The sequence below is a fragment of the Opisthocomus hoazin genome, chromosome 7 (genome assembly GCF_030867145.1).
Source record: "Opisthocomus hoazin isolate bOpiHoa1 chromosome 7, bOpiHoa1.hap1, whole genome shotgun sequence".
NCBI lineage: Eukaryota > Metazoa > Chordata > Aves > Opisthocomiformes > Opisthocomidae > Opisthocomus > Opisthocomus hoazin.
Genome location: NC_134420.1, coordinates 23,044,890 through 23,072,206, shown reverse-complemented (window position 1 = coordinate 23,072,206; position 27,317 = coordinate 23,044,890). Strand labels below are relative to the sequence as shown.

The following is a 27,317-nucleotide window of genomic DNA, read 5'->3' as shown; positions in this document are numbered from 1 at the left end:
AAGCAATTTAAAAATAAAAACAGTAGCCTAGGTTTATGAGACAACTTAATGGTGTTCAGTAATGATAAAACTAAGCACATATTAGTGTATAAAAGTAAGGGGAACGATAGGCTTCTGTCAGAAAAGCAAAGGACTGAGAGTCAATCGCTATGTTTGGCATCGGCACGTATTTATGGCCCTGGGCAAGTCACTTACTCGTCGTCCTCGTGCCATGCCTCAGTGGGCAGAGTACTCACGCAAGCAGAGTGGGACCTGTGTTCTAGTCCTTCCACACGAACCACCCAAACCTATATCTCCCAGGACAGACCCTCCTCCCTGGGCTACTACGCATCCTAGGTGGAAGGAGTTTCTCCATCCTTCTTCTGAATGGAGCTCTTCCTATTTAAACTGCCTATGCAAATGTAGAGAAGGGGAGAAAAAGACCTTGTTTTCTAGTTACCTAAGGGTGACGTGGGGTCGAATCCCTATGCCAGTGGTGACAGATTAGCCAAAGACTGTTTAATGTAAAACATAAACAGAACCTGCAAAGCAGGGAGTGGAAACCAGGATGAGTAACCTATTCCATCACCTGGAGTAATGCTTTCTCCTCCAGCCCAATGATTTATTAATGATTACACATAAATTAAACAGGAGAAGTTGCAGGAGCGCACCCTAAGCCAGAAAAGCCTATTTGGTTAGTTAGGTGGTCCAGGTGACATCTGCTCAGGCACATGAAAGAATTATACCAGCTCTCCCATCTGCTGGGGAGCGATGTCAGGCGTCATGCTGGTATATTTTGTTACAAGAAAAGTCAAGCCTTTTCCCCATATTTTGAAGAAAGAGGGACACTACTACTTTCCAAGCCAAATGCATTCTTGCTTTCCCAAATGAGGTTGTAGTGTGGTACCCCACCTCGCAGGTGTAAGGAGCTACACATTGGTCATGTGTGATCAGCAAAGCCAGCCCAAGGTATTCCTGCTCTTTCCCTACAACATGCTAAGGGCAGCCCTTGAAGTTGTGCTCTAGTTATTAGACCATTCCTTAGCCCCAGTCACTGACATAATCTATGTAAGTAGATACATAAAATAATAATAACAACAACAACCCTTCCAAAAGAGGGCATGGGGATGGGTGACCAGGGTTGGCTTAGCCTGGGATTATTTATGTTTATTTAGCCACCTAGACTCTATTTCCTAAATAAATGTTTGTGCCAAGAGCACCTAAAAATTGATGAAAACAATTATCAGCCATCTGACTTTTGCTTGGGTGCCCAAGAAATTTGCTAGAAGTTGTGTGGAAAACATATATCCAGTCCTGGAATAAATTCCAAGTCTCCCTAGTTCCAGTCTGGTGCTTTAGCTGCAAGACCTCCTGCCTCATTCCCAAACCCTTTATTGTATCCCATTTTCCCCAAAATTTGTCAAAGTCATATTTGCTTGAGAAAAGCATTGATCAGAGAAAGGGCATGTGAATCATTATATCATGTTATTACATGTGGCAAATTAACTTGTCGCATGTCAGCGAAAGAAAAACCTGGGTTTTATTGCTCTTCCCTGAAAACAGAACAAAGTCACTTAACATCCTTGTGCAGACTTAGTCTCTCTTGACTGAGACCCCCTCATGTGATGCCACCTGCATTATTTTGGGCTTAATTGCAACACTTTTGTTGTTATTTGCACTTATTTGCTCTTGAGTATGTCAAATTTCCCTTGTGTGTTTTCTTTTTTCAGACTTCTGCAGTGTTCCTGAAGCCAGCTTAACAGACTGTTCTACTGAAAGCTTTCTGAAATCGTTCTTGAAATACGATGCATAATCTCTTGAGATTGTCAATGGCAAAATTCAAATGTAAGTTGAATTTGGCACCTTCCACTTAACTGATTCCTAGTGTATAAAAAATGCTTCAGTTAAGTACTTAAGATGACATTTAATTGGTCCTGAGCATCATACGACTCTGTGTAAAAAATCTCTGTACTCTTTAAAAACTTTAATCACTGTCTTTCAGGCAGGGCTAGACTTCTTTAGGTATATAAAACCTTTAAAGTGAGACTGACTGAGATATTTGTTCCAAGCTACACAGCTGTCCTCAGTGCTTCTTTGTACCTCTTGATAAGTAAAGGGATTCTTAGTTGGAAAGAGTCTTAAAAAATGATCAGGGACAGTTGTTGCTGTTGTTTTTTTAGCTCTAATTAAATGAGGGCAGGGAAGCACCAGTAAATAAGCAGCTGGAGGAAGTAAGGAATTATCCTTGCTTCGGAGGAGAACTGTTTTAAATGTGCGGGAGGGTTAGCAGGCTCTTCTGCTGCTTTCTGCTTATCCTGCACAGGTATAGCTCACTAGGCTGAAACTAGAATACCAGACAAAGATGTGGGAAGTTATCCAAAATTGCTTGCTTGTTTAAAAGTAGCATATATGTTATTATTATGATATTAGATCTTACAGCTACATTTCAGTTAAGTGTTGTTCTATGGGCACATTCTCTCTTTTTTGGTTTTTTTTTTTGCTTTTTTGTTGTTTTTTTTTTGCGGTAGTGTCCCTTTCTAACAGTATTTTAGTGCTCAGAATTGATGGCAAGCTATATTTTATCCACATAATGTTAAATTTAATAAGGCAAAATGTGATTATTTGAATTAATTAGTGAGTGTGTAAGAACTCTGTGTAATGCACTTTTGATACTCACTTTTAAATGCATGCCTATATTTATTGATTTATAAATATTTGAGGTATATTTATGTAAATTTGATATACTAGCAATGCAAGGTGCTATATATCATTTGCAAGAGTGTTGTAGTGTGAATCCACGTTTAAGCAGTGAGTGGCGTTCATTAAATGCCTGTGCTTCGGCTGTGTGCGTGGATGGCGGTATTTTTTCTTTTAAGGCTTAGCTATTAAATCTGTTGTAAAATACTGCAGAGTTGTATCTCAGCCTTTTTAAGTGATTGCTTGACTCCAATGACTGTTTGGTGTGGAAGCTATAGTCAAAATATGTCTGTTTAAAACAGATGTAGTCATTAGCAGGCCCTTTAAACTGTGCTTTCCAGCTTCTTATAAGTCAAACCATCTCCTAAGCAGGGTAGGAGATAGATGATTATCACTGCTTCCCCACGTGTCAAGTATAGCCACGCTGCTGCAGTGGCAGAGGGCTAGTGCAGTAGAAATAGGACTTGTTACTCAGTTAACAGACAAGTTTGCTACCATCCACACTCCTCATTCTGTCTCATTGATGTTATTTAAAAATGAAGCTAAAATATTAGTGCTCGCTTATCAATAGGCATGGTAAGGAACTTTACTCTGCTGAATGCTGCCCAGGGTTAGCTTTGGTTGGGTATTTGTGGCATCACATTGCAACACTGTGGACTGCTGCAGGGAAGGACCTTTGGGCCACTGTGATCCCAGAGAAGCTGAACGTCAGCACCTAGGGTGAATATAACCATAGCATGATGAGTGGGAGGAGTGGATTGTAATAATCTTCTGAGAGAGAGAAATAGCAGAGCCTGAGCAAGGCCTCGCCAGTACCAGAGAAGAAACAAGATTGTTTTCCAGGCTGCCCTAACCATGACCTTAGGATAGGGATTTCTGACTGACCCTGAGCCACGAAGCATTAAAAACGCAACAAATGATCCACTGGGCTCTCACTTTTTGACCTCCCTGTGAGCAGAGAAGCTTTTCTAGCTCTCACTGAGAGAATGATATCATTTTTGCAGTTATCTTTATGGCTTTCAGACGGAGTTTCTCACCTGCTTAAAGAGAACTGTGGCAACCACTGCCATTTCACTCCAGTAATTTGCTTGTTTGAGGATAGCAGTTCTTGCATGTCTGTCATTCGCTGATGGACCAGAGGAATGTGAACCTGCCCATCTGATTTCAGTAGTCTTTTCCTAATTTGGTAAGGTCATTCATCATTTTGTTAAAATATCCAACACATAGCCCCTCTTTAGGATTACGGGAGTTGCCACCAATGCATACAGGGCGTAGGCAAAAGAGGGACGATTTTTCATGGAGAATGGATTTGGTGGTCTACAAGCACAAAATCTTCCAGTGTCTCAGCTGTGACCCTGTTAGTGCCATCACAGACATTCCCTTCCCCAGTGGCTGGCATCACAAGAGAACAGAAGCTGTCGAGGTGGAGTTACATAGGTGTGGACAGAGGAGGTCGGTGCTCTTCCCAAAGTGCCTGTGCAGGCAATGCCCAGTGTGATACAAACAGGTGTTGCTACCTAAATTAACAGGTGATGCTCCTAAATTAAAGTGGATCATCTTTTACTCCTAAGAAACCTCTAGAACCCAGCTGCAGCCATAAAGCTGCTATCAAATGCAAGCTGGCTGCAGTTCAGAATTGGGGCTAATATTTTTGATAGCATGAAATTCTGTTGTAGGCCCTGTGGAAGGATTCTGTGTACGAAATGTTGAACTGGAGCAAAATCAAAACTGAAGTCGCCTGTGTAGAAAAACAGGTGAAGAAAAAAAGGTTGGCTATGTTTGAGAAGGGAGATGCATTTCTCATGTGCTACAGATAGTGTCTGATAATGTTAATTTGGAATAAGGTATATCTTTCTTTACTGTTGGTTCATGTCAACAAAGGCATTATAACATCATGTCCTCTTGTGTCTGAGCTGGCGTCTAGTAGAGCACATCGGCTATATTAATCTAACCAACACAATCAGAAAATAACTTCGTATTTTATGTTAGGAATTACATCATAAACCCTACCCACTCTGTACGGGCCTGTCCTTCTACTTGTACTTTCTTCTCACCACTGGTGGCTTTTTGTTTGCGTTAAAGCCACCTGAGGGTAAGCGCAAGGCAAGATACAAGACAGGAAGGCAACTTGTTTTTGCAAACATGGCAGAGAAAGTGTGTGGAATCAAATGCCAATATTAATGCATGACATCTGCTCTCTGCTCCAGTTCTGAGTAAAGTAATCCAGTCCTAATTACACACTGCTGTGCGCTCTACCAGCTAAGGAGAATGGTGCAGCCATTCTTAGTACCGGTATATAAATTTCTTTCTGGATCTGATAGATACATTAGATGCAGGGCAGGCTTTTCATTTTTTGGCTGTCAGTTGCTTTGGGTAGTACAAAGAGAGGGGAGGAGAAAGGTTGAAGCAGGAGAAGATCAAAATCTTCCAAAAAGGACTCTGCTCCCAGAATAAATTTTTTTCCTAGAGAACTTTCCCTGCAGACCTCAATCAATATTATTCTCATCTGAGTGCACATATCATTCATTAAGAAACATTGGCAAGATGTGCACGATAGTGTATGCCTTCATTAGAGCCTCCACCTGCCTGCTTATATCAGAAGATCTTCAGTAACTTTCATCTTCATTGAACTTGTTTCTGTCTTTGGATTGGGAAAGAACTCCTGTAATTTCACAGGAAGTGCTTATTATAAAAAAAAAAGTAAAATATTAATCTCTGGTTTGTGGATATGTTTTCTCCTCTCACATGTTAACAGATCAAGAAGATTATCACCATTCAGACTGAACTGGATCTGTGCAACACTGAAATCATGTGCAAAACATAGTCCAGTGCAACAGACCCTCACTGGCTTGTGACGTAGGAATAGCTGGAATTCCTCTGTTGTGTGTTCAGCAGCCATGCCACATCCTTTGTGTGCACCTACTGCTATTGTGCCAGCAGCCATTTTCCTATGGAATCAACATTTTTAGATGATATGCTGTTAGCATCATGCTATGAAGTCCTGGCAAATGTCAGCTATGCCAAGCAGAGTCAGAGGGAGCCACAAAATATGGGGGACACGCAGCATCTTAGGATATTGTCATTGCAAAGCAATGTGAGCCTGACATTGCATTTTATGTTTTCATAGTGTATTTCCATATCTGACAATTCTGTGTCAATTCTGCCTGGTCTCTTCAGCAGCAAGGCAGTGAGGAATGAAAACATCTTTTTGAAGAAAGGCACTGGGATTTTTGGACCATGGGTTATGGTCTAATTCCATGACTGAGACCCCTGTGTGCTGCTGTAGTATAGAGAAGAACAGATAGTAACAGATTACAAAGAGCCAGCTCCGTGGCTCTGCCTCTGTTCACCCATCTCACATTTGATTAGTCTCTGCTTGACATCAGGCTGGGAGCAATAAGCTCTGATCAGAACAGTGGATGTGGCAACGAGCCCAAGAGCTCCATGTGTCACACCAGAACCAGACACTGTCTCACTGAATTCCTCCATGAAACAACTGAGGCGGATGTGTGGATGCCGAGTTTGTCTTTCAGGTCTACCTAATGCACCCACCAAGGTAAGGAATAAAAGGCAGGACTTTCTTCAAGAAAACAGTGCAGTAGCAATGAGCTTTGAAGTAGAGAATGATATATAGAAAAGTCGATTATTGGTCCAAATGAAAGTGAGAGACATTATAGAAACACTGTGACCAGAATTTATTCATAAGGATTGGGGTTTTTTTGCTGTCTTTGTGTTGTTTTTGTTTTAAGGATTCTTTTCCACTTACTTTAAGGGACTGTGGAAACTCTGCACAGATGCTGCTGTGTGAAGGGATGGCAGGGTCAGAGTCCATGTGTTGACTTGCTCAGAGAGGTTGGGCTAAAGGTACATTCCTGAACTTCTGCTTGACTTCAGCATGAATTGAATTTTACATCACTGTTGAGAACTGATTCACCATACAAGTGGAAGAGCATGTCTTGCTTGAGCCTGGGAAAGTTTCAAGAAGTAGAAGAAGGCGGCTTCTCCTGGAAAAGATGTATCTCCTCTAAGTACGCTTTCCCTGGAGCCCAGGGGAAGCCAGCCTGTCCCAGCTCCTAGTCTGGGCCTCCTCTGAAGCCAACCACTTGGGGCATAAATTCCTCTGCCTTAGACCTGCCCTTCTCTCCAGATGTATCGGTGCTGGTGAGATGCTGGTGGATCTGCAAAGTGTCAAACCCAGCCAGATCCTCCAGTAGTTTTTGCCCATTCACAAACCTTTTCTGATGCTGGTCTCTCGTCTGGAAAGAAACTTCATGGACTTCATTGCAGCTGAGCTGTTCTTGGGGAGCAGAATCTGCCTGGTAAACTTCTGGTGAAACAAGAAGCAGACTACGAATTTAGGTCTTGCTACTTTTATTTTTGAAAAAATAATTTTCTTTTGAATTTTGTGCTATGGAAAGCAGCAGCAAAACTTCTGAATAACTGATTTATCAGCTGTAAATTTCTCTAAAAGGTCATTATAGATTTTAAAGTCTAATGGCTTAAAGTGCCAGCCTTATATCACAGTGGTAAAGAACTCATTCTCTAGAGGTAGTATTTTTGAAGCTTTGCCATTTTTCTTCTATTAAAGGAAACGCTGTGTTTTTAACACATTATTTTCTTTTTTTTTAAATAGCCTGTATTTATGAAAATATTTAACATTCATTTCATGCAAAGCACAGTAACAGAATCGAGTGATTTATTTTGACAATGTGTAGGCAGAGAAGTTAAGTAGATCAAGCAGGAGTTTAGACATAATTGAGGTCTGTAGATCTCAGGTATGTATTTAAGTGGTCTTTTGAACTGCAGCCCATGTTCTATGCGAACATAACTTTTTAGAGCACTTGTGATTTTCCTCCTTTACAGGATTGCTGAATTGCGGTAGAAGGTCAGGCCTGTGGTCACTCTGTTCCAACACTAGCAAGGGAGGTGCAAGTGATTCTGAAATGGGTAGTAACATACAGATCTTTTGTAGCTAATCTAGTACAGAGCCGTGCAAATTGTCTTGGTTATTTGTGTGAATTCAAGAAATAAAACCCATGTGTCAAAGCTGGCAGACAAAAGTCTCATCTGCTCAGAAATCTGACTTTGGAAATAGCTGCTAAATTCACCAGGCGCAGCAGTGGTCTTTGGTATGGCCGGATACTGCCTTCACTGTGGGATTCTGACTGGCACATGACTTAATCACCTCTCTTTTCTTTTTTGTTTTGATTTTTTTTTTCTCCTGTCAGCTGAAAGATAAAATAAAAAACATATTAACCTCCCTGATGAAGCTTTATAATTCCCAACACTGAAACATTAACCAACTCCTTAATTAAGAGAGACTGAAAGTAGAAGAATGCTTTTATGTCATTAGCTGGTTTTTGCTCCAGTCATCTGCCTCATTCAAGCATAGGATAATATGAAACCTCACGGGTCTGCTAAAGGCTTGGCTTCAGTATGTTGCAGGCTTCCTTTGCAATTTAATAAGAACAGCACGTTGTTCTTAAGAAACTTCATTTTCTCTTGCTTGTGCTCAAAACTAGCCAGAGAAAAGTAAGAGCAGCTAGTGAGCACGGACCTCAGGTCAGACCTGGAGGTCTGAGCCCTAGCCCTTACTGCAGCACACAGGTGGTTTCATTCCTGCGTGCCTCCTCCCTCTTGCACCAGGAATATCAGGAATTAGTATTAGACCAGAAGCTTTCCCAGGCAGAGCACAGCCGTTGTCGTTTATCTTCAATTTCTGCAGTATTGAGCATGATGACTTCCCAATACCACCTAGACAGGGCGTGTGTAAGGTACCGTAATCGAGTGAGTCACAGAGCACGTTCATGATAAACCGGCACCGCGGCGACGGCGTTGTCTGGTGCTCCTCGGGCAGCGAGATGCTTTGCGCCCTGTTCCAGAGAACAGAGGGTCGGGGAACCAAGGCTTATTCCTGGTTCTGCCACTAATCTGTGTCAAGTTTTCCCAGTCCCTTGTTATGGCGCCTGGGACGTACATCAGAGCTTTCCGAAGGAGTGATCTCGCTGTTCCTCTCTAGTGTAAAGGTACTAAAAAATAAGTGCGGTAAAATTCTCTGTGTGAGATTTGCAATCTACCGGTTGCACGAGGCTCAAAAATGACTGAAACTTGCTCCCTTCTCTGAAAGGACTCGCTGAACAGCTATAATTGAAAACCGTGCAGGACAACGCTTCATCACACTGTGGCAAAGTCATTTACCTAAAGTGGGGACCTTTACATGGGCTCATCCCTTCATCTTACTAAAGCTGTAAACCTAAAAATCCCTGTAACTGTAACTGCAGGATGGCAGCAGACTGTTCAAGCCGCAGGACGTGTGTTTGTGAATGGAACGTTTTGGGGTTTGTACTTTTTTGCATTATTTTTCTCCCCTTGTGTGATGCTCCCTCACGCGCATGCACATGTGCAAATTTCTCTCTTGCTTGTTCCCTCTGCTTCTTTTTTTTCATCTCCAGTGACCACATCCCTCTCAGCTCAAGTGTGAATGCTACTTCTTAAGAGCAATACCAAAGTCAACATCTGTTTCCTTAGTTTCTTTCTGTTCTACCCTTGGGATCTCAACGGTGACCTTGAGCTTCAGTGCATGCACATACCTGCTACTCCGTAAGTCTGTGTTCAGATGAAACTGCATCACCCCTGTAGCAAACTCAGGATTCAGGCTCAAGAGTTGCATACTAAGATCCTGAGATTCTGGCTTTGCACTCAAAAGTCTGCTTGGCCACAGTGAAAAAAGGAATTGGCTCAAGGACCGAAAGCACACTCAGAAATGAGTCGATGCGTGATGATCTCCTGGGTCGGTATTTTTCAAGTGCTGCTGTGCTTTTTCAGAAAGCAAAAAAAAACCACCAAAACTTTATCAAGTTAGAGGGACCAAGTTCCTGTGGGTGCAGTACATGCCATACAGTGGAAATTAAAGACCAGAGAATTAACAGGGTTTGTTGTGTTACAAAGCTGAAGGCGTTTTTATCCTTATATGTGTGTACTCACAGAAAAACATACTGCAAGAATGAAACACAACTTTATGTTCCCAGTCATATTTATGTTTGCAAAGGATGAACATAGCTCAGTAAGTTTGTTGCGAAGCAAGGGTAGCTACCCGGGTTTTTTTTGGTGGGGAAGAGGAGGAGGTGTTGGTGGAGGTTTCTCCCCCCTCGTCTTTAAGTGACGTGCACAAGGTGTTCCTTAAAGGGAGTGGCTAGAGTTGCCAAACCAGCAAGCTGAATCATGGCTGTCTTGACATGGGTGAGGGTGATGATAGAGAGCTGGGGAGGGGATAGTTCCCCTGAGATGATGTGCAGCATTTTCTCCCCTGAAATCTATGAAAAATTGTCTGTCTCCCCTCAAGGGGAACCAGCCTGAACAAAAGTCCAGAAAAAGGCAACATGGGGGGACCTAAATAAAAGCTAATAGATGAGCGGTGCTAATATTAGTTTCCTGATATATAAAGCCAAATGTATTAATGGATCAGCTCATGCATTGCTTAAGGAAACAAAAAGAAAATCTTCAGTACTTCTCTGCACATTGAGGACATGAACAATAAAGGTCTTTAGAAAGTAAAACCTAATTTGGGGGAATCAATTACTACTTTTTTTTTCTTACTCCATTTTATTTAAAGGAGGTTCACACAGAGGTAAAATTTGGGCGACAGGCAAGCCAGAAGTCACGCGTCTCAGATACTAGTGACGGTCGATGTCGGCTTGCATCAGTCTTGCCCAGGCTCTTTTTAGCGTTCCAGCTTCAGCAAATGGAAGTCAAGCCCATTATGGTAAATGTAGGCAGTGAGTACATTAATAGTGGGCGCTGACATTAATTCAAATGGTAAACAGTTCAGAACTGTTCCCAGTGCATACTAGACTATGTATCATCTTACCTGCTGCTTCAGAGGGCCACTTCTTCTGCAGGTTTTTGAAGTACAGAAGACTGTCAGCCAGGGAGTTTTGTGCTTTGGTGAACATAACTGTTTGCACATTCTTCTTTGCTCGCCATCGGTCCCAGGTACTTTTTTCTTTCTGGATTTGGTTGCAAGCGCTTTCACTCCGGGACTGCCACCATTGCAGCGCTGATATGCTCCTTTAAAAAAAGAAAGGGGCAGGGGGGAGGCGGGGGACCAAGTTTAGTGAAGGGGAGATTTGGGGAATAATCTAACGCAAAGGTAGAAAGAAAATTGAGAGTATTTATACAGTAACACGTGTGTTAGAGTAATGCCTCCCTTCCCCGGGTATACGCTCCCCCATTTTCTCTCTCACGCACGCATATACACACACACTTTAACTGTGCTTTTGTGTTTTGTCAGAATTAATGAGAAAAGTTCCCTTGCCCTAGGGGTAATTAGTGTCCTTGGAGTTAAATAAGCTAATACTTAGACACCTCTGGCACAGGCAATTATGTTTGTGTATTGAATAATTGATTCAAAGAGGGGGGGAAGGGGCTGCTAATCAGATCTGAGCATAATGAATTGATTTAATTAACAGGGGAATCTGAGGGTCCCTGGGAAATGTGTGCATTTATTCAGCAGCAGGAGAGAGTGCAAAGCACATAAATTGAGAGAGCGAGCGAGCGAGGGAGGCAGGCGGCAAGCGCTTTTGCTCTCAGTGATAGGTTCACATCTTTCCTCCCTCCCGCCCCCCTGCCTTTGAATATAATTTTAGATTTAGAGTGAAATCAAGAGAAAAGCACTTTAGAAGCCTGGAAAGCTCTTGCGGTAGCAACAGCGAAGGGGGAGAGGTTGTGAGCCATCACCCGCGATCGCATTCAGGCAATTTTTGACAGCGCGGGTTGGGAAAGGACGGAGCAGGGGAACCGGCCCCCGATATTGTTCCTCCTCACCTTTTTTCTCTCTGCCCCCCCGTCCCCCCTCCTTTCTGACCCCTAAGCTGGCACCCGGGCCGCGGCGGCGGGGCCGCGGGCGAGGCGGCCGGTGCCCCAGCCCAGCTCCGGCTCCCCGGCGCCCGGCGCCTCCGTAGCCCGCCGCAGCCCCGCTCCGAACTCGCGTCCCGGGGCAGCGCCGGGCCGGCCCCTCGCCGCCTCCCGCCCCGGCAGCGCCCCGTGCCCGGCCCGGCCCGGCGCCTCGCCCCTCCGAGCCGCGGCGGCTGGACGGGGACCGCCCCACGGAGCCCGAGCGGCGGCGGCCGCCCTCGGCGCCCGGGACAATGGTGCTGGACAAGGAGGACGGTAGGTGGGAGCGGGGGCGCGGGGCCCCGGCGGCGGGCGGGGAGGGGGCGAGGGGCGGGCGGAGGGCGCTGCTGCCGGCCCGGCCCGGCCCGGCCCGCTCCGCACCCCGGGGACGCTCCCCTCGGCGCCTCCGCCGTGCCGCGGCCGGGCGGTGCGAGGTCTCTCGGCGCGGCGGCCCCGGGCCTGGCGAGCGCTGCGGCCCCGCCGGCGGGTCCGGCGGCCTTGGCGTCTGCCGCCGCCGGGCCAACTTCGGCGACGCCCGGGGATGCCGCCCCGCGCTCCCGCCGCAGCCCGCGCCGCCTTCCGCGGCTGCGGGAATCGCCGTGAGACGTCTCCGCGGCGGGGGGCTTTGGCTGGGAAAAGTGGAGACCGGGCGAGGGAGAGATGCCCTCCCGTGCTGTTTGGGGTTTTCTTTCCTCCTGTTTCTCTGCCTCTTCTCCCTCCCCTTTTCTGTCGGCGCTGGAGTTTCTCTTCGGAAAGGGGAGCCCGCCCGCCACGGCACCGCGGGGCCCGGTGGGGCGCGGGGAGAAGTGCGGGGCCGGCGGTGCGGCAGGGGCCGGCGGGTGAGGTGCGTGGGGAGGGAGCTGCCCGCACGCCTTGGGGCCGGGAGTCCCTCTGCCGGCCTCTGCTCTCCCCCCGGGTCCCTCAGGCCCTCGGAAGTAAACTGGTGCGGTGGTCTGAGCGGGGTCTGTAGGGCTCCGGTGGAAGGCGCGTGTGTTGGAGCTCCGAGGGGGAATGGCCTGGTCTAACTGGTCACCGAGAGGTAACCAACGGTGGAAAGACTGCTCTCTGTCATCCCTCGCCCCCTGGGCGCCAAGGTAAAGGGTCGAGTAACGACAGAGGAGTTAAGCGAGGTTCATTCCGTACTGGTGGGCGCGCGCGGAACAAGGTTTGTGTTCCTCTCTACCTCTCGGGGGTGACGTGCGTCGCGAGGGTCCCCTGAATTGTGCTCAACCGTTGGTGGGAAAGGGAGGAAAGGCTGTCCACGTCTCCGTTAATATCCTTTAATGATAACAGTAACTGGGTGATGTCTTAATCCCAGCGGCTCTCTGTCGGGGGGTGCCTGCCAACCCGTATCCGTCTCAATCTGATTGACGTGCGAACAGCGGGATGCTGCCTCCGTCGCAGGAGCGAGAGGCACAGGTGAGCTGGGAGGAGAAACTGAGATCTGAAGAGGGTTTCCTAACAGGCGTATCTGGGTCTTTTCCAAGTGTCACAGACGTACTCGTTAAACACAAGGTGCTCGGGGCTGGCGTGGTGTTGGTGTAAGGAAACAGAACTGGGACCATTGATTCTCCAGACAGTTCCCGACAGCCTCCTGCCAGGAGATCTCATGAGTGGCTGTGTAAAAGGGAATGGTGGTGGCGGTGCTCGAGAAGAGAGGAAATTAGCGAGGGGTGCGCTTAAAAGGGAGTAAAGTAGGAAACAAACCCCTGATGAGATCAGTGTGGAGATCAGGGCAACAAACTGCGGCAGTGGCCGGGAATCTCCCGTGCTGTTGACGGAGTAGTTATGGTCAAGGAGAAATTATGCACACTCTTAAAAGCGCACTGGAGGAACTGGGGACAGGAGCTGAGACTGAGACGACAAACTCTTTTTATGAAGAGGTTATTTTACCTCTGTACATTTCTTTCTGCCTGATTCAAATGGGCTCCACTTGCCCGCTCATCTGTGAATGTTAAAAGGGGATGCTGGACCTGCGTGGGTTACAAATGGGCTAAAATGGAAGCTTTTGCGATCTAAACCAATTCCTTTTGAAATCAAGCTTGAATGAGCTTGTTAATAAAAATGGGTCTGTTTTACTCCTGTAAATGGCTCTTTTTTTTTTTTTTTTTTTTTCCCCCAGAGGCCATTCTGATTTCTACCATCTAAAAATCCCGGGGTTGTGGCTGGTATCCAGTTCTCCCCTCGATTTTAAGAGGCTTTGCCACGCGGGAGGTGTTTTCGAGGGGTTTTCTTCTGTCGAGGTCTCTGCCAGCAGTGGGGGTGTCCGTAGTCACTACTGCGTGGCGAAGGCAGGATGCCAGAAGCGTTCTCCTCGTCCTCCCTGCAGTCCTGGTGCGTGGCGAGGAGGACACTTGCCACCTGGCAGACAGAGGGTGCAGTGTGCTCCTTGCCTCTGCATCCCTGAGGGCGACTTGGCGAGCTGGGCCGCGGGCGCGGGGGCAGCTGCCTGCTCCTCCAGCCCCCAGGCCGCGGCGATGTCGGTGCCTCGGGGCCGCGTGCGAGCCCTGGGGTGACACCAGCATCACCCATGAGATCCAACGACTGCGGAGCAGCTGTGTGAGGGGAGAGCTTCCTTGGCAAACGCACACCGTGACGCCGAGAGGAGTGGCAGGGATGCAGTAATACCGTTCTGTGGCCTTCACAGGTGTCGCTGGGGATGAAGGAAGGGGCAGACTGAAAAAATAACAGCAATAATGTTTTTGACTCGATGCGTTGTGGCGTCACGTCAAGTTATGTCAGGGAGGTAGCATCATTTTGTGGATTTGAAGTGACATAACATAACTGGACTGATGCAACATGACTTGGTGCTAGAAAATACCATTTTACGGTGCAACTTTGGCAAACATCTTTCCGAAACAAATGTTAGGAGCTGGGAGAAGAGAGATGGGAGGGGGGGGGAAGAGAAAGGTTGAGAGAGAAAAACTTCAAGGCTTGCATTTTAGTTGGTTCCAGTGCGTACATCGCTGCTGAGTGTGCTGTGGGCAAGCCAACCTACGCACCATGCAGCGCATTTATAAATTTCAAGCTAATGAGAGTGAAGATATTTCTCAAATACATAAATGTTTTGATTGCAGAGACCAGATTTCTGCTTAAAAAAAGTAAACTGACATCAGGTACCATGATTAATTCCAACAGATTGTGTTAATTGTAGTTGGCTTTAATTGCTGTACAAATGTGTTGGGGGTTAGAAAACTTTTTTTGTATTGTTGGTGTGTGAAACGATTAAGCAGATAAAGCGTTTAAAGATACCCGATTGCGAAGGGAGTAATCCAGCCCTTATGACACGCCGGAGCAGTAAAGGAAGCGGACGTACATTGATCCGGTACGGCGTGTTTTTTGTAAGCGTGTTGTGGCTGCGGGCTTGCTCTGCCGCGGAAGTCAGCTGCAGTAGACAACGGCTGACTTCATTTTTGTCAGAAACCTGCCTCCCTTGTAATTACCACATAGTGTAAGCGTAACCATACCAGATATTTTGCGGCAAGTTTGTCCTTTTTGAAGGCGATAGGGCTGAAAAGTGTGCAGACAGAAAGATGGAACATTTTTGGAGGTCGCCATTTTCTGATGGAGGCCAATGGTGTATTAGAAGTATGAAAATGCCTCAAATTTAGAAAAGCCTGTGGTCTTGTTAGTTTTTGCACTGATGCTTTTAACTGTTAGACTTTAATCTCTGGGATAAAGTTCTCCACCTTTTTATCTTGTGATACTTCCGAAAATAAAATGATCGTGCTGCTTGCACCCTTATGCTGAAACGCACGTTCGACGCTTGCGAACTGGTGTCCCTGGGAAGCGGGAGTCGTTCAAAGCACGAGGTGACAGAGGTTCAATGTAAAACGAAACGTTTAACGTGAAACATGCTGAAGGACTGTTAGGATTAGGTGTTCTGAATGAAGGGGGAAGGAAAGACCGCTTCAGCTGGGGATGGGGAATCTAATTAAAAACTGGTATTAAGGATATATACGTTGAGCCCGCTATCCTGCTTTTCGGAGTGCCGTTGTGTCAGTTGTAGAGGGGAGGAAGGAGCGTCATTCAAGCAGGAATGAAGTGTTTTCTGGGGTTAAAAGACAGAGACGAGTGAAAACGCTGCTGTCGATCTTGGTAGCAAAGCGTCTGATCCCGCAGTCCTTACGAGCGCTGCCAGAGACGACAGGTGACTTCTCCGAGTAGGGGCTGGGAGTTGCAAGGGGACGGAGGACAGGCGTGGACCCCAAACTTGTCACTTTGTGTTTGGGCATCGATGGCACCTCTGAGCAAAGCGGAGCAAACCTACGAGAGTCTGTACCGCACCCGATTTGATTTAATATCGACCTAGTGGAAATGGAGCTCTGTTCTCCAGGGTATCCCCTGAAACTCATACGTACACGTGCGAACAAACCCAGGGTGTTTGTACGGAATGTTAGCATCCAGTTTCGGGTCACCGCAGACGCGTGACACCCAGCTGCGCCTAGCAGGGCCGGCGTAACGGGGAGTGGATCCCGAGTAACGGCCCCGCTCCGGGCCCGCCCGGCGGGGGCAGCGCTGCCTCCGGACCCGAACCCGCAGCGGGACCCGAACCCGGATCCCCGCGCAGCGCCAGCGCTGCCCGCGGGTCGGGGTTCGGGTCCCGCTGCGGGTTCGGGTCCGGGTGCGGGCTGCAGGTGGTGCTGCTGAGCCGGGAAGGCCGCAGCCGGCCGGGAACCTGCCGCCAGCCCGGAGGGGGGGGGTGTGGGGGGGGTGGGGGCTGGGGGCTGGGGAGTGCGTGCGCTTATTCAATAGCAAGTGTGCAAAGCTGGCAAATTGGGAGGCGGAGGCGGCAGCCGGGCTGAGGTATTCTGCCCTCTCTCGAGTGCGATTCTGGATCTGGATTCGGCTGAAACCCAAAGGGAAAACACTTTGTGGGGTTGAAAGCTGCGTCGTTGCGGCAGCCGGGGTTGTGAGCTATCAAACGCAATTACATTAAAATAGATTATACCGTGTAAATTGAGCCATTTAGAAGGTGAGAAGCAAAGAAACGGCTCTGATCCCCCTTCTGTCTAAATTGCAGTTTTAGTTCCTTTCAATTCCGAGGCGCAGAAGTAGGTGAGGCTGCTTTTGTATCCGCGAAGCGCTTTATTTCTGAGTGTAATTCTGACTGAGTGCAATCTAGGTTAAAAGCTGGACAACTGGGTAATTAGAGCTCGCTTGCTGCTAAAGGACGATCAGCTGTGCCGTGGCTCATTTGTGTTCCCAGAGACTTGTTCTCTCCTCCCTGGAGCGGAGGCTGCCGGAGAAGAAGCGTCCGTCTGTCCCCGGACTGTCCCCGAGAGCGGAGATGATGGTGCTGGACAAGGAGGACGGTAGGTGGGCTGGGGCTGTGGGAGCCCGTGCTTGGCGTCTTCCGCATGCCGCCGACGGAGACATCAAGAGTTTGGAAACAGACGCGCACTGCGCGTATCAGAGCGCTCTGGTTTCAGCTCCGGAGGTTTTCCCCTGGTGTGGTTAAAAGCCTGCTGGCTCTTTATTTTTTTTGTTTTTTTTTTAATCTCTCCTCTGGCATGATTGAACCAGGCGAGAAGGGCTTACCCCAGGCTCTGTTTGCTGAAGGACATAGCAGAAACGGCTTGATTTTTTCTTTCTACCAGTTACTCTAACGTATCCATTTTAGCCTGTTTATTTTAACAGCTTTTATTGTAAATCTAATTTTGAGATTTTCTTTCTTTTCGATTGCATGTCATTTGGGTCTCTTTAATGCGCGCCTTTAATATCTTTTTCTCACAGCTTTTCTTCATAGCTATAAACATAATGACAATAAGCTAATAAGCTGCTCTGGCAAAAAAAGCGTTGGCTTATTGTAAGACTTTACTCCCTTCTCTAAGTGGCAGAAGTGGAGGTTCATTGGGAGGTAATTTAATGAATGAAGCTGAAGGAGACCTCGACTTCTTTTAGGACTTCGTATACTTATTTTTTTAAAGCTGACTAACCGTTATCAAGGATGACTAAGGGTTACAGACTGATGTAAAGGATAATAGACAGTGTCGACCCATAGTTTGAATGACCCGATGCCTTCTTTTGCACATTGGCTGCCAGGGCATGCGACTTAGCTGCTCAGTCACCAGCAGTTTCTAGGACGAGTGTGGTGAAGTCTAATCGCAACTTTTTAATGAGGTTCTTCTAAGGCTGCTTTGTGGCTTAGGTCTTCCCTCGTAGCTTGTACGCTAAAAGCAAAGATTAAAACTGAGGCAGAGCAGAATGCTTCTGTAGCCATCCAGATGGACTTCCGTCGATGGCGTTGCCTCTTGCCAAAGACCTCCGCCTCGGCGGCACTTTGTGTTTTGAAAGCGAGAACTACATCTTCACTTCTAACGCGTGTTTGTAGCTGTTATCTCATTGTTTCATTTCACCTTTATAAAGGGATGAACGTGCTGTGTAATGGGCGTGTTGCTGGATTTCCTGATCGCTTATATTTTTTTTTTCAGAAATCTTAAAAAAAAGTCTTAGGCAGTTGTCATTTAGAAGTAGAAGAAATTACTGAATATTTGCAAGACTGTAGACAGGAAACACCTTTTCACAGGGAGCCGAAGAGCTTGCAGAAATTGGAAGTTGAGCATTTTGGCAGTAGCATTGATTTTACCTGACTATATGTATTGCATTTTAAAATATTTATGAGAAAAATAACTTTTAATTCAAAGTCACTTGCTTTCCTGTGTTAGATTGGTGCTAATCGTGTATTATGAATAGTACTGAACGCTGCCTTGTGCTACGAAGTTGAAGCAATACAATTTTTGTTCCCTGACCCATATCTGTCTTCTGGTATTTTAAAAATGAATTAATACTGTGTTGGAGAATAATTAGGAAAGAAGACTTGACTATTGAAAATAATGGATAGATGCTCACTTTTAACCCAAGATCTTCTACCAAAGTTTCTCTTCTCTCTCCCTCCCCTCCTTGCCTCCCAAAAACGGGTGAGGCGGGAACACTACCCAGTATTTAACATACAGCATCTTGAGGGCTTTCTTTCATTCTGATTTCTAAAATTACCAGTTTGGTGTATTCATGCACGTAGAATTTGAATCTGGTTGGTGGGATGGGATGCGAGGTTTTGTTTCATTCTGATGTGAAGCACTTCAGGCAATCAAAAAATGTGAATGGACTTTTCACAAAGATTTTACACCTTTAAAATATGAGACCAAGCAGAAATACATCTTTATCAGCGGTCTCGTGTATGCGCGAGTCTTTTGACTAAGAGTTGAGCAACACTGGGTCAGTGCCCATGCAGAAGTTGTCTTGCCCTTCTGAATTTGTTCTGTGCTAATTAAGTTGGCATCCTAAAACTGTGAAGTAATCTTATTCAGGGAAAAAAATGAAATAAATCCCAGGCTTTAACTCTGTTGAGATCTCACAAGTTTCTTTGTTAACACAGTAGAACTTTGAAAAAAAAGAAGTAGATGTGAAGCGTCTGTTACACATCTTCTAGATCAGCTTTGCAGTTGACCAGACTGTGGATAACAGACACGCTAAGTGGTTGAATATTGCTTATGCTGGGAAAACAAATGAAGCTGACGGGGTTTCAAGGGCTTTGAAGCAGTGTCGCTCTCAGAGGTGTTCAGTTGTTTTCTTTGGCAATATAAGTTGAAGCAAGCTAGTTTACTTTATTAGAGGCATAAGGCTACTCTTGTAACCTTCCTCTGACTAAGATGAATCTGGTTGACTGACCTTATTTCTTTCTGGACCACACGTGTTGTGCTGGGCTTAGGGTTTTTTTTGGTTTTCCCCCTCTTTAGAACTCATCTCTTTTAAAGCACAGCAACGTCTTCCATATTTTGCTAAATCTTCCTTTTCAATTTGTGTTTCCTTATAGAACTATGTTCTGCTATGATGGAGCAGTGCAAATCAAATAGAATAGCCCAAATTAATTCTTCACATTGGCGGCAGTATGATTGCCTGCATGGAATCAATAATGCATCATGGAGGGATCAAATTTTGGAGTATAATGTGTGAATAATGCTTGACACAAAACAAAAATTCAGTCATCATAATAGCAATTAGGAAAAAGCTGCAGCTTATCCCAGCTGTAATCTCTGCTAACAATGAAGCACAGCCTGGTAATCAGCGTGTATGGTATGAAATACACTAATAGAAATCACGGCTCTTTGTTATGTGTGTGGGGGGTGAAAGTTTCCTTTTAGCTAACTTGTACAGTGTTAACTAGACATAGTATCCTTCAACCAAATTATTGAGCGTGTGTGCACTTGTGAAAACACTGATCAGCTGTGTGTTTGTCCTGATGTTTGTATAGACAGCAGCACCCCAAATCACGGATCCTTTGTGCTTTCAAGCAGAACTCTGATTAAACGGATCGCAAGAGTAGGCCAAGTAAATAATATATCGCAGGGCTCCATTAAACTTGTACTGGTATGGAAACGTTGGGTTTTATTTTTTTAAAAAATTCCATAGTTTCTTTAAAAATGAACAGAAAAAGTGGATTCTCAGTGGTTGCATGCATTGGGGCTGGAGAATGGGTCTTAGGTTGATGGGAGGTATTTAGGGCAATGAATATTAGGTAATTTGAAACTGGATTAGTAGCAGCAGTTGGGTTCCCTGTGGTGTAAGAGCCCATCTTACCCTGTGCAGAAGGAAAGAAAAGCGGCATTTGGAATTAGAAAAGCAGTGAAATTGATTGTATAATGGCAGTTACAAGAATGGTGCCACAGTGCCCTAGCCAGGACAGCAGAGCTGTGGGTTGGCTTCACAAATGAGCACGCCAGCTGCCATACAGAGGTACCTATAGATGGGTAGGTGGACACAGAGAGACGTCTGCCTCCAGCGAGATAGGTCCTGACAATCTGCTTCTGTAGATAAAAATCATTATACGCACAAAAACAAGGCACATACAAATTGTACACAAGCCTAATATCGATAACGCCATATAGGCAGAAGAGCTGTTCCATGTGCTGCTGGTATCTTTTGTTTTCCTTTCAACATACCTTTCTCAGGTATACCTATTGAGGAACCATGCAAAGAGGGAGGAGGGGAAATGGCAGGGTGGCTTTTTCCTTGCACGACATGGAATTTAATTTTAATGTTGCCTAATATGAAAGTGCCTCTTCTTTTTTTTTTTTTCTTTTTTTCTCTTTTTTGTCTTGTGCCCCTCTACCTTTGACCTTCTCTGTGGTCCATCGTGGTCTAGCTTCCTGTGCATAAAGAACCACTACACCTCTTACCAGACATCAGCTTGGTCAAGGAATGTTTGATTCAGGTCACCAAAGACCCTGTATTTACCTATTTAGTCGGGTTACCTGTTGGTTTTTTGAGGGCTTGATCTTGACACACATGGTCTTGGTGTAATTTCAGAGGCTTGGTCTGGCTTTAGTTCATGACACAGTGTCCTTTTGTTACTCAGATGTACAGCAGTGGACTAATATATTTATGAAGAGGAGACAGAAGGTTGAAAAAGGAGGAATCTGAAGAAGACCAGAGCACATGTGGCAGCAGAATAAGCCATTAGACTTGGTTTGGCCAGAAAGGACCAAAAAAAAGAAATTAAAACAAAAATTTGGACTGTTTCTCCAGAGCTGACCAAGCGTGGAGCTAGAGGTGGTTTTCCTAGAGGTGCTGCCTGCCCCTGGAAATGGCAAATACAGAAGCAAGAGAGAACGGCGAGATAGTGAAGTAATTGCCTAAACCTTTTCAAGAAATGGAAGGTACTATAGTTGGAGCACTGATAACCTAGATCTCTATTTAATGAAAGCTTATCCTGTGGGAAGAAGAGAGGTGAAAGGAGTTAGCAGGCCTAATAGGAGCAAACTACTTTGTATAGGTGTATTCCTGCCAGGCAATCAAATAGTTCTTAGTGTTTGCTCAGACTAGGTAGCTGAAGGGTCTGGGTAGCCATCTGTTTAGATGTCATCTTACTTCGTTCCCAGATGCTGGTGACACGTGGCAGTTGTCTGGTTGATGTAACAAGTGTTAAATCAGTGTAGGAACACTTTTCAGCTTGGGTAGTAGGGCAAAAGATGCAGCTGGTTCTTGGAAATTCATTGGCTCTAATTTTGGTTTAATACAGTAGAAAGTATGCTTGACACCCTGGCAGCGGAACATAATTTGTCATCTTTGGAGTTAGTGTTAAATTTTATTGTCTTTAATAGATGCAACGTGAACATGTCAGCCTGTTTCTCATAGCCATTCCGAAAACACTCTCTTCTGGTAGAATCTTCGGAAAAATTCCTTTTAAGAGCAGTGCATTATTAATAAAGTAATCCATTAGGTCTGGTGATAAAGGGTCACAGCAGAGTCTGAAATAGGTTTCTTAAATGGTTAAGAAATTTATCATGGTTGGAGGATTAATTGATTTCATTTGGAGGCATTCTGAAGGTTTTCAGGCTTTGTGTTTAGAGATGGTTTTACTCTCTTTGCAAATGTGCTCGCTGCTCAAAGTTTCCCTTTGCTGTCATTAGCATGAACTATTACATTTCTGCTAAAGGCAAACTGTTCTTTTAGCATTATGACTGATTGCATCTGTGAGGAGCCTTACTAGGCAAAGAATATGAAAGTTTATGGCAAATAAGGTATTTTACTTGAAATCAATTCAAAATCAGAATAATGGTATCAAGCAGTAAGTGTTGCGGTATAAGAATAAAAAAGGCACTGCAGATGCTGCTAAATGCTGAACTATAAAACTCTAATGGGTCTATATCTTTTTAAAATTGGACAGAACTGTCATCGTTTAGAATACATAGACATTGTTTTAAATGGTATAGAAATCACTGCCCCCAACTTCAATAATGTGCGTAACTGTTGCGAGGGAATGATTTATTCAGTGAATGTAGCTCCTATTCACTGAAGACTTGGGGGTGGAGGGAAGGGTGATTTAAAATGAAAGTTGTTCACTATTAGATTAACATAATTAAGCCTATAGATGGTCAGAGAACAATTCGCCGCAGCTACTGTTTTTTAATTCTCAGTCTATAAGTGTGTGTGTGTGTGTGTGTTTTCTCTGTCCTCCCAACAGGATGACTCCCGAGCCCAAGTTTTCAAGCACGATGTTGGGTGCTATCGGTGCAAGCAGATGCTGAACTCTCCTTTCCAGTGAATGTTCTTGCAAACTACTTTCTTCATACATTGCACATCAAAGCAGATAATGGATGCTGTTGTCCAAATTTAGAGGGTTTTTCAATTTCATTGAACATTTCTGAATTCTTTACGCCAGTGTTCAGAGTTCCTTGCACGCTAATCAGACTCTGAAAGGGTGATTTGGGCAGTGAAAGTAATATTTGCTGCCTTTTTAAGCTATGGATTTCAACAGTTCTAGTTTTTCTTAAAGAAAAAGTGGATGATTGTTGCATATTCATGACTGAACTGCAGAGAACTTGGACCAGAATTAAACAATTAACCCTCTCGCCAATGTAAACAGCCATTTGAGTGGAAGCCAGGGATGTTCCTGCTCGGTTTATTACGGATCTGAGATGTAGAAATGTATTCCAGAGGACTGTGTTTCTAATAAATAAAAAGGCATAATGAGAATGTAACTGGGAAGGAAGACAAAAGCAGCCATGCTTTAAATTGTTAATGATGGTGCCAGTGGCTGCAGCTTTACCACAGCTGTTTAAATTGATCAGCTAGTGAAAATGTTTTGTTTTGGCATTTTCTCTGCGTGTGCAACTCTTTCGAAGGGACTTCTGGAAGCTTTTCAAAGGGGAATCATGATCTTTTTTTTCTTAAACCAGGCTTAGAACATCAGAGCTTCCAGTATTTTGGAATCCAAGATTTAAGGATGCGGTTCAAGTTTTCTTTTGTGAAGTTTTTGGCTGCTGAGCCATTGCTTCCCCCAAATTTCCTTCACCACTCCTTTTTTTTTTTCCTTTCTCTTCCCCCTCCAAAAATATTGCAAATTACTCGCTACCCATAAGAGATGAGTCAACGGCACGCTTCCCAGCTGTCCTTTTTTCCACATCTCCGCTATTTTCCTGGTGCTGCTGAGCTTGATCAGAAAAGCAGAAAGGTGCTGTGTCGATTTGCTATGCATCTCTTGGTCAAGCATCCAGTGTGAAATTGTTCTGTAAAATGTACTTTTTCAGAGGGAACTTGCTACTAATTTGTTTCCTGGTTGGCTCTACCTTGCAGCTGATGTGGGTTAACCCGTACCCCTTTAATGCTTGCATGGTTTCCTTCCGTTCCAGAGAGATGGGTATACAGTTCAAAAGGATGCAGTCCCTTTGAGTCGAGTAGGCAGGTCAGGGTCGTACCTTCTGGATGTTGACAAGTGATGTGGTAGAGATCTACAGGTGGAAAACTGGCTTGAGCTGGTGAGCCTTGGTGTGGTGTAGAACACCTCCTGCCTTGGGTTCCCACCTGAAAGAGCTCCTGAGCAGACCTACCTGGGACCTTTGGTGAAGCCTCTCCCTGGCACCCCTGGTGGCAGGTGACTGGTGGATAGGCCGTGCCTTAGGTAATGTTGAGCAACCTGGTTTCTGCCTAATGTACTCGGAGTGGGGGTGGATATCGAACATTATTCAGAATCCATTATATATTTATCTTTATACTCCTTTGTGGAAAATGATTTCTGTAAGTACCCTGTTATGGTTATGAAAGCCCGAACCAAGCATCAGTCTCAAACCCTTTGACCTGTCTGCACAGAATGGAGATCTGTTTTGAAAAGGACTCCTTTATATCTGTTTTTACTCTGTGCCCTTCCATTCATTTGCCTATACAAAGCAATAAAGGGTAAAACTAAAGTAACATAAATTGGTCTGTCTTCCTGAATCCATGTCTCGCTAATGTACCCAGATTAACTCAACTGTAAATTGTCTCCTTTGGATGTCGTGTCTTGCTAAAAGTTTCCTATATGATTCATGATTTGGATTGCTTTTAACAGCTATTGGCTAAGCAATATGGTAAATGTACAAGGTGATGCAATTGGCATTAGTGAGAGGATGCACAGGAGCATGTAATGCAGTCAATACTACATTAACTACTGATGCCCAATTACAGAAACTGGAAGAGTGGCTTTTAGGAGCATTAGGACTTGCAGAAGAGCTGAGATCACCTGCCGCTCCTTGCCTAAAAGCTTCACCCTTTATGCGCTGGGATCAAAGCAAACATTTAGTTGCTATTTTGTCGTGTAGAACAACAAAGGTATTTCCCCCCCCCCTTTTTTTTTCCCAAAAAGTGTCACACTGATGCTTTTATCACGTGTAAAATCCGATCTCTGTATTTCAAGAATCTCCTTCCATCTCCTGGGGCAAGGCTTCGTTTGAATAAAAACTCTTTAACCACACCTGTATTTACTGTTTTGCTGAAGCTTGCTACTTTAGCCATTTTTTTCTTTTAAAGAAGTACCAAGTGCAATGTAGAGTGTCCTATTTCAGTGTGTCAGACAAGGGTCCCCTTCGCTCCCCCAGCTCCTTCCCTGTTCTAATCTGTGTATGATTGTTTGTGACCTCAGCTGGCTTGAAGTCTCTAGAAAGAGCGTTTTAAAATACAACCAGATTCCACATAAAACAGGATATTTCAGTGTGTGACCTCTCCCCAGTCCACATTCAGATTAAGCACACATTGTTTCTACCGTTGCTTTTAAAACCCATTTGCAGTAGATGGCAAAGGACTACGTTACACTAAGAGACAGTGCATAGTTTTAGATTGAGCTGAGTGTGATCACAGCTTCTAAATCTATTTTAAAAATAACGAGCAGTGTCACTGCTGCATGGCAAACCTAGCAACCCACAAAGTTCCTCTGGACTTGGAACAAGATGGGAAATTAAGCAGCTCTAAGAATACTGAAATATTTTAATATAAAAGACAGCTGGCAGGTGGCTTATTGCTCTTCTTGCAGCATTCGTCTTTACTTCCAGCCATGATACTTGGCATTTCGCTGCTGCTTTTATCCTCAAAGCATTTTGCCAGTAATAAGGAATTTCTACACCCCAAGTTAGCATTCCCTGGAACTGAGGGTGCCCGACCCCCCCGAGGTGTGGGTGGTCTTCTGTGCCCGTTGTCCCGGCTCTGCTCAGCTCTGCTTTCTCTCTGCACAGCCCTTGCTGCCCTGTCCAGCAGAAGAGCAGGGTGGGATCTGCCACGCCGTCTCCTGTTGTGGCACGGTGCTGGGCCAGGGCCCTGTCTCACCTTCTCCCCCATGCTGGGTTTGGAGGTCGTAGCTCTGCAGAAGAAGGGAGAAATGACTTCTGGATCTCCTGGAAAGGATGGAGGGCTATTGCAACAGTTGCCCTCCTTGACTGTTGTTGGGGCAGTTGTTTTGATCCTCTCTCAATAGGCAATTTACTATTTTTTTTATGTCCCTTAGGTTCAGTCCAAGTAGTTGCAAATTCTTGAGGAAAAACCTTCACTAGCCTACCTTCCTGCCACAATTACGAGCATCAGTCACACTCCCCTCCGATTCCTGCCATGATGGTAAGTGTCGGCCACATTCCCCGCTGCTGTTTCAGAGGAACGGGGTGAGACTGTGCTGTAAAACCCCCCGACAGTCTGCCGGCGCTTCCCTGGCCACCCTTTTTTGGTAGATGGTGCCTTCACTTCCCAGCCTGCCGGTGCGCTGGTTCTCCGTGCAGCTGCTCCAAGGTGCCGTGGGGCTCTGCCCCGTACCTGGTGCCTGTCTCGGTGCTCAGCCGCTCCAGGGCTGTCTGCGCTGGACTGGAGGGGCAGGGGCAGAGGAGGAGCGTTCTTCCTTTTAAGAGGCTGTCGCTTTCAGTTCCTGATCGATGGTCCTTTGAACGCCTGGGGGGAGGGCACAGAAGGTAACCCACTGGTCTTCTTGCGCTAATGTGTTTAAAAGGTGGCAGCAGCAGTGGAGGCGTGGGGGAACTTGACTGAGCTCCGGCTTCAGCGCGGCTTCAATGCAGACAAGTATCCTGTGCTTGATGCACTTTCCAAGCTGTACAAACAATGCTTTAAATGTCTGAAGTACCCAGCAGGGCAAGTCGGAACGTCCTTGAGCAACTCTCTATTTAGACAGCGCTTTCCCTTTTCCTTTGATCACGAGGGAACAGATGTGTCTCTTCTTATGTGTGTGTTTGCGCACACCCCCTGACACACACACGTTCCCTGGCCTTGTGCAGGGGCTGCAGTGTTTAGGGTAGGCTGTTATTCCTCTTTGTTCTTTCTTATTACTGTTTTTTTTTTCCAGGGAACCGAAGTCAGAATTTAGAGAGGTGAGACTAAAGAAGGTTTTAACTTACTCTCACTCGTTTCCTTATCTCTCTTTAATTTGGATAGAGTGGAGAAAAAAAAAAAAAAAAAAGGTATGCGTGTGTATGATCAATTCATTGACTAGTCTTTTTGGGGGTTTTTAAGCATTCAGTCTAAGTGGGCTGCTCAGTGAAATTTGTACATTCATAAAATAGCTGATTGAAAAGCAATATTTCAGATAAATACAAGCCAGCGATCTATCAGCAGTTGTAATAAAAGCTGGGCTTCAGGCTGTGATTTTATTTTGAAATAATAAGAATTGCTTTATTCTTTTTACTTGAGTTACCATGGTAATTCTGTCGTGTAGCAGTGTTATATTGATTTAGAAAGTGGACAGTAATATTTCTTTTGTGTTATTCTGTTTCTAGGGGTTGATTTCTAATTTCCACTTGGAGATTACTTTTATAAATTTCTTAAGTCCTTCCACTTTTTTCTCTAGCAGTGTAATTTTCCTCTCACACATTGCTATTTTCTGAGCTTATTGGTTTGCTCTTATTTTAAATTAAACTTGCTGGTCTCAAATATTGAAATGACATCTTTGTCTGTGTCTGTACTTTGGTTTAGCAAAATATTACAGTCTACTGGTTTATGCT

At 45.2% G+C, this 27,317-nt stretch overlaps 1 protein-coding gene across 5 annotated transcripts in view; it reads left to right on the top strand.

Annotated features, from left to right (window-relative positions):
- The first annotated feature begins 1,727 nt into the window (after positions 1–1,727).
- Positions 1,728–27,317, top strand: part of LMO1 (LIM domain only 1) — a 71,501-nt gene continuing 45,911 nt past the window's right edge. Inside the window, exons 1-2 of one of the 5 annotated variants that reach the window (XM_075425832.1) lie at positions 16,550–16,883; positions 25,823–25,929. Coding sequence is in view for 4 of the 5 variants with exons in the window: in XM_075425828.1 (XP_075281943.1) it covers positions 10,530–10,668 (139 nt within the window). In the remaining variant the exon portion in view is untranslated. Of the gene's footprint in view, positions 1,825–10,513; positions 10,669–11,732; positions 11,845–16,549; positions 16,884–25,822; positions 25,930–27,317 lie in introns of those variants that run through there. The other 4 variants (XM_075425829.1, XM_075425828.1, XM_075425830.1 and 1 more) reach the window with 4 other exon arrangements.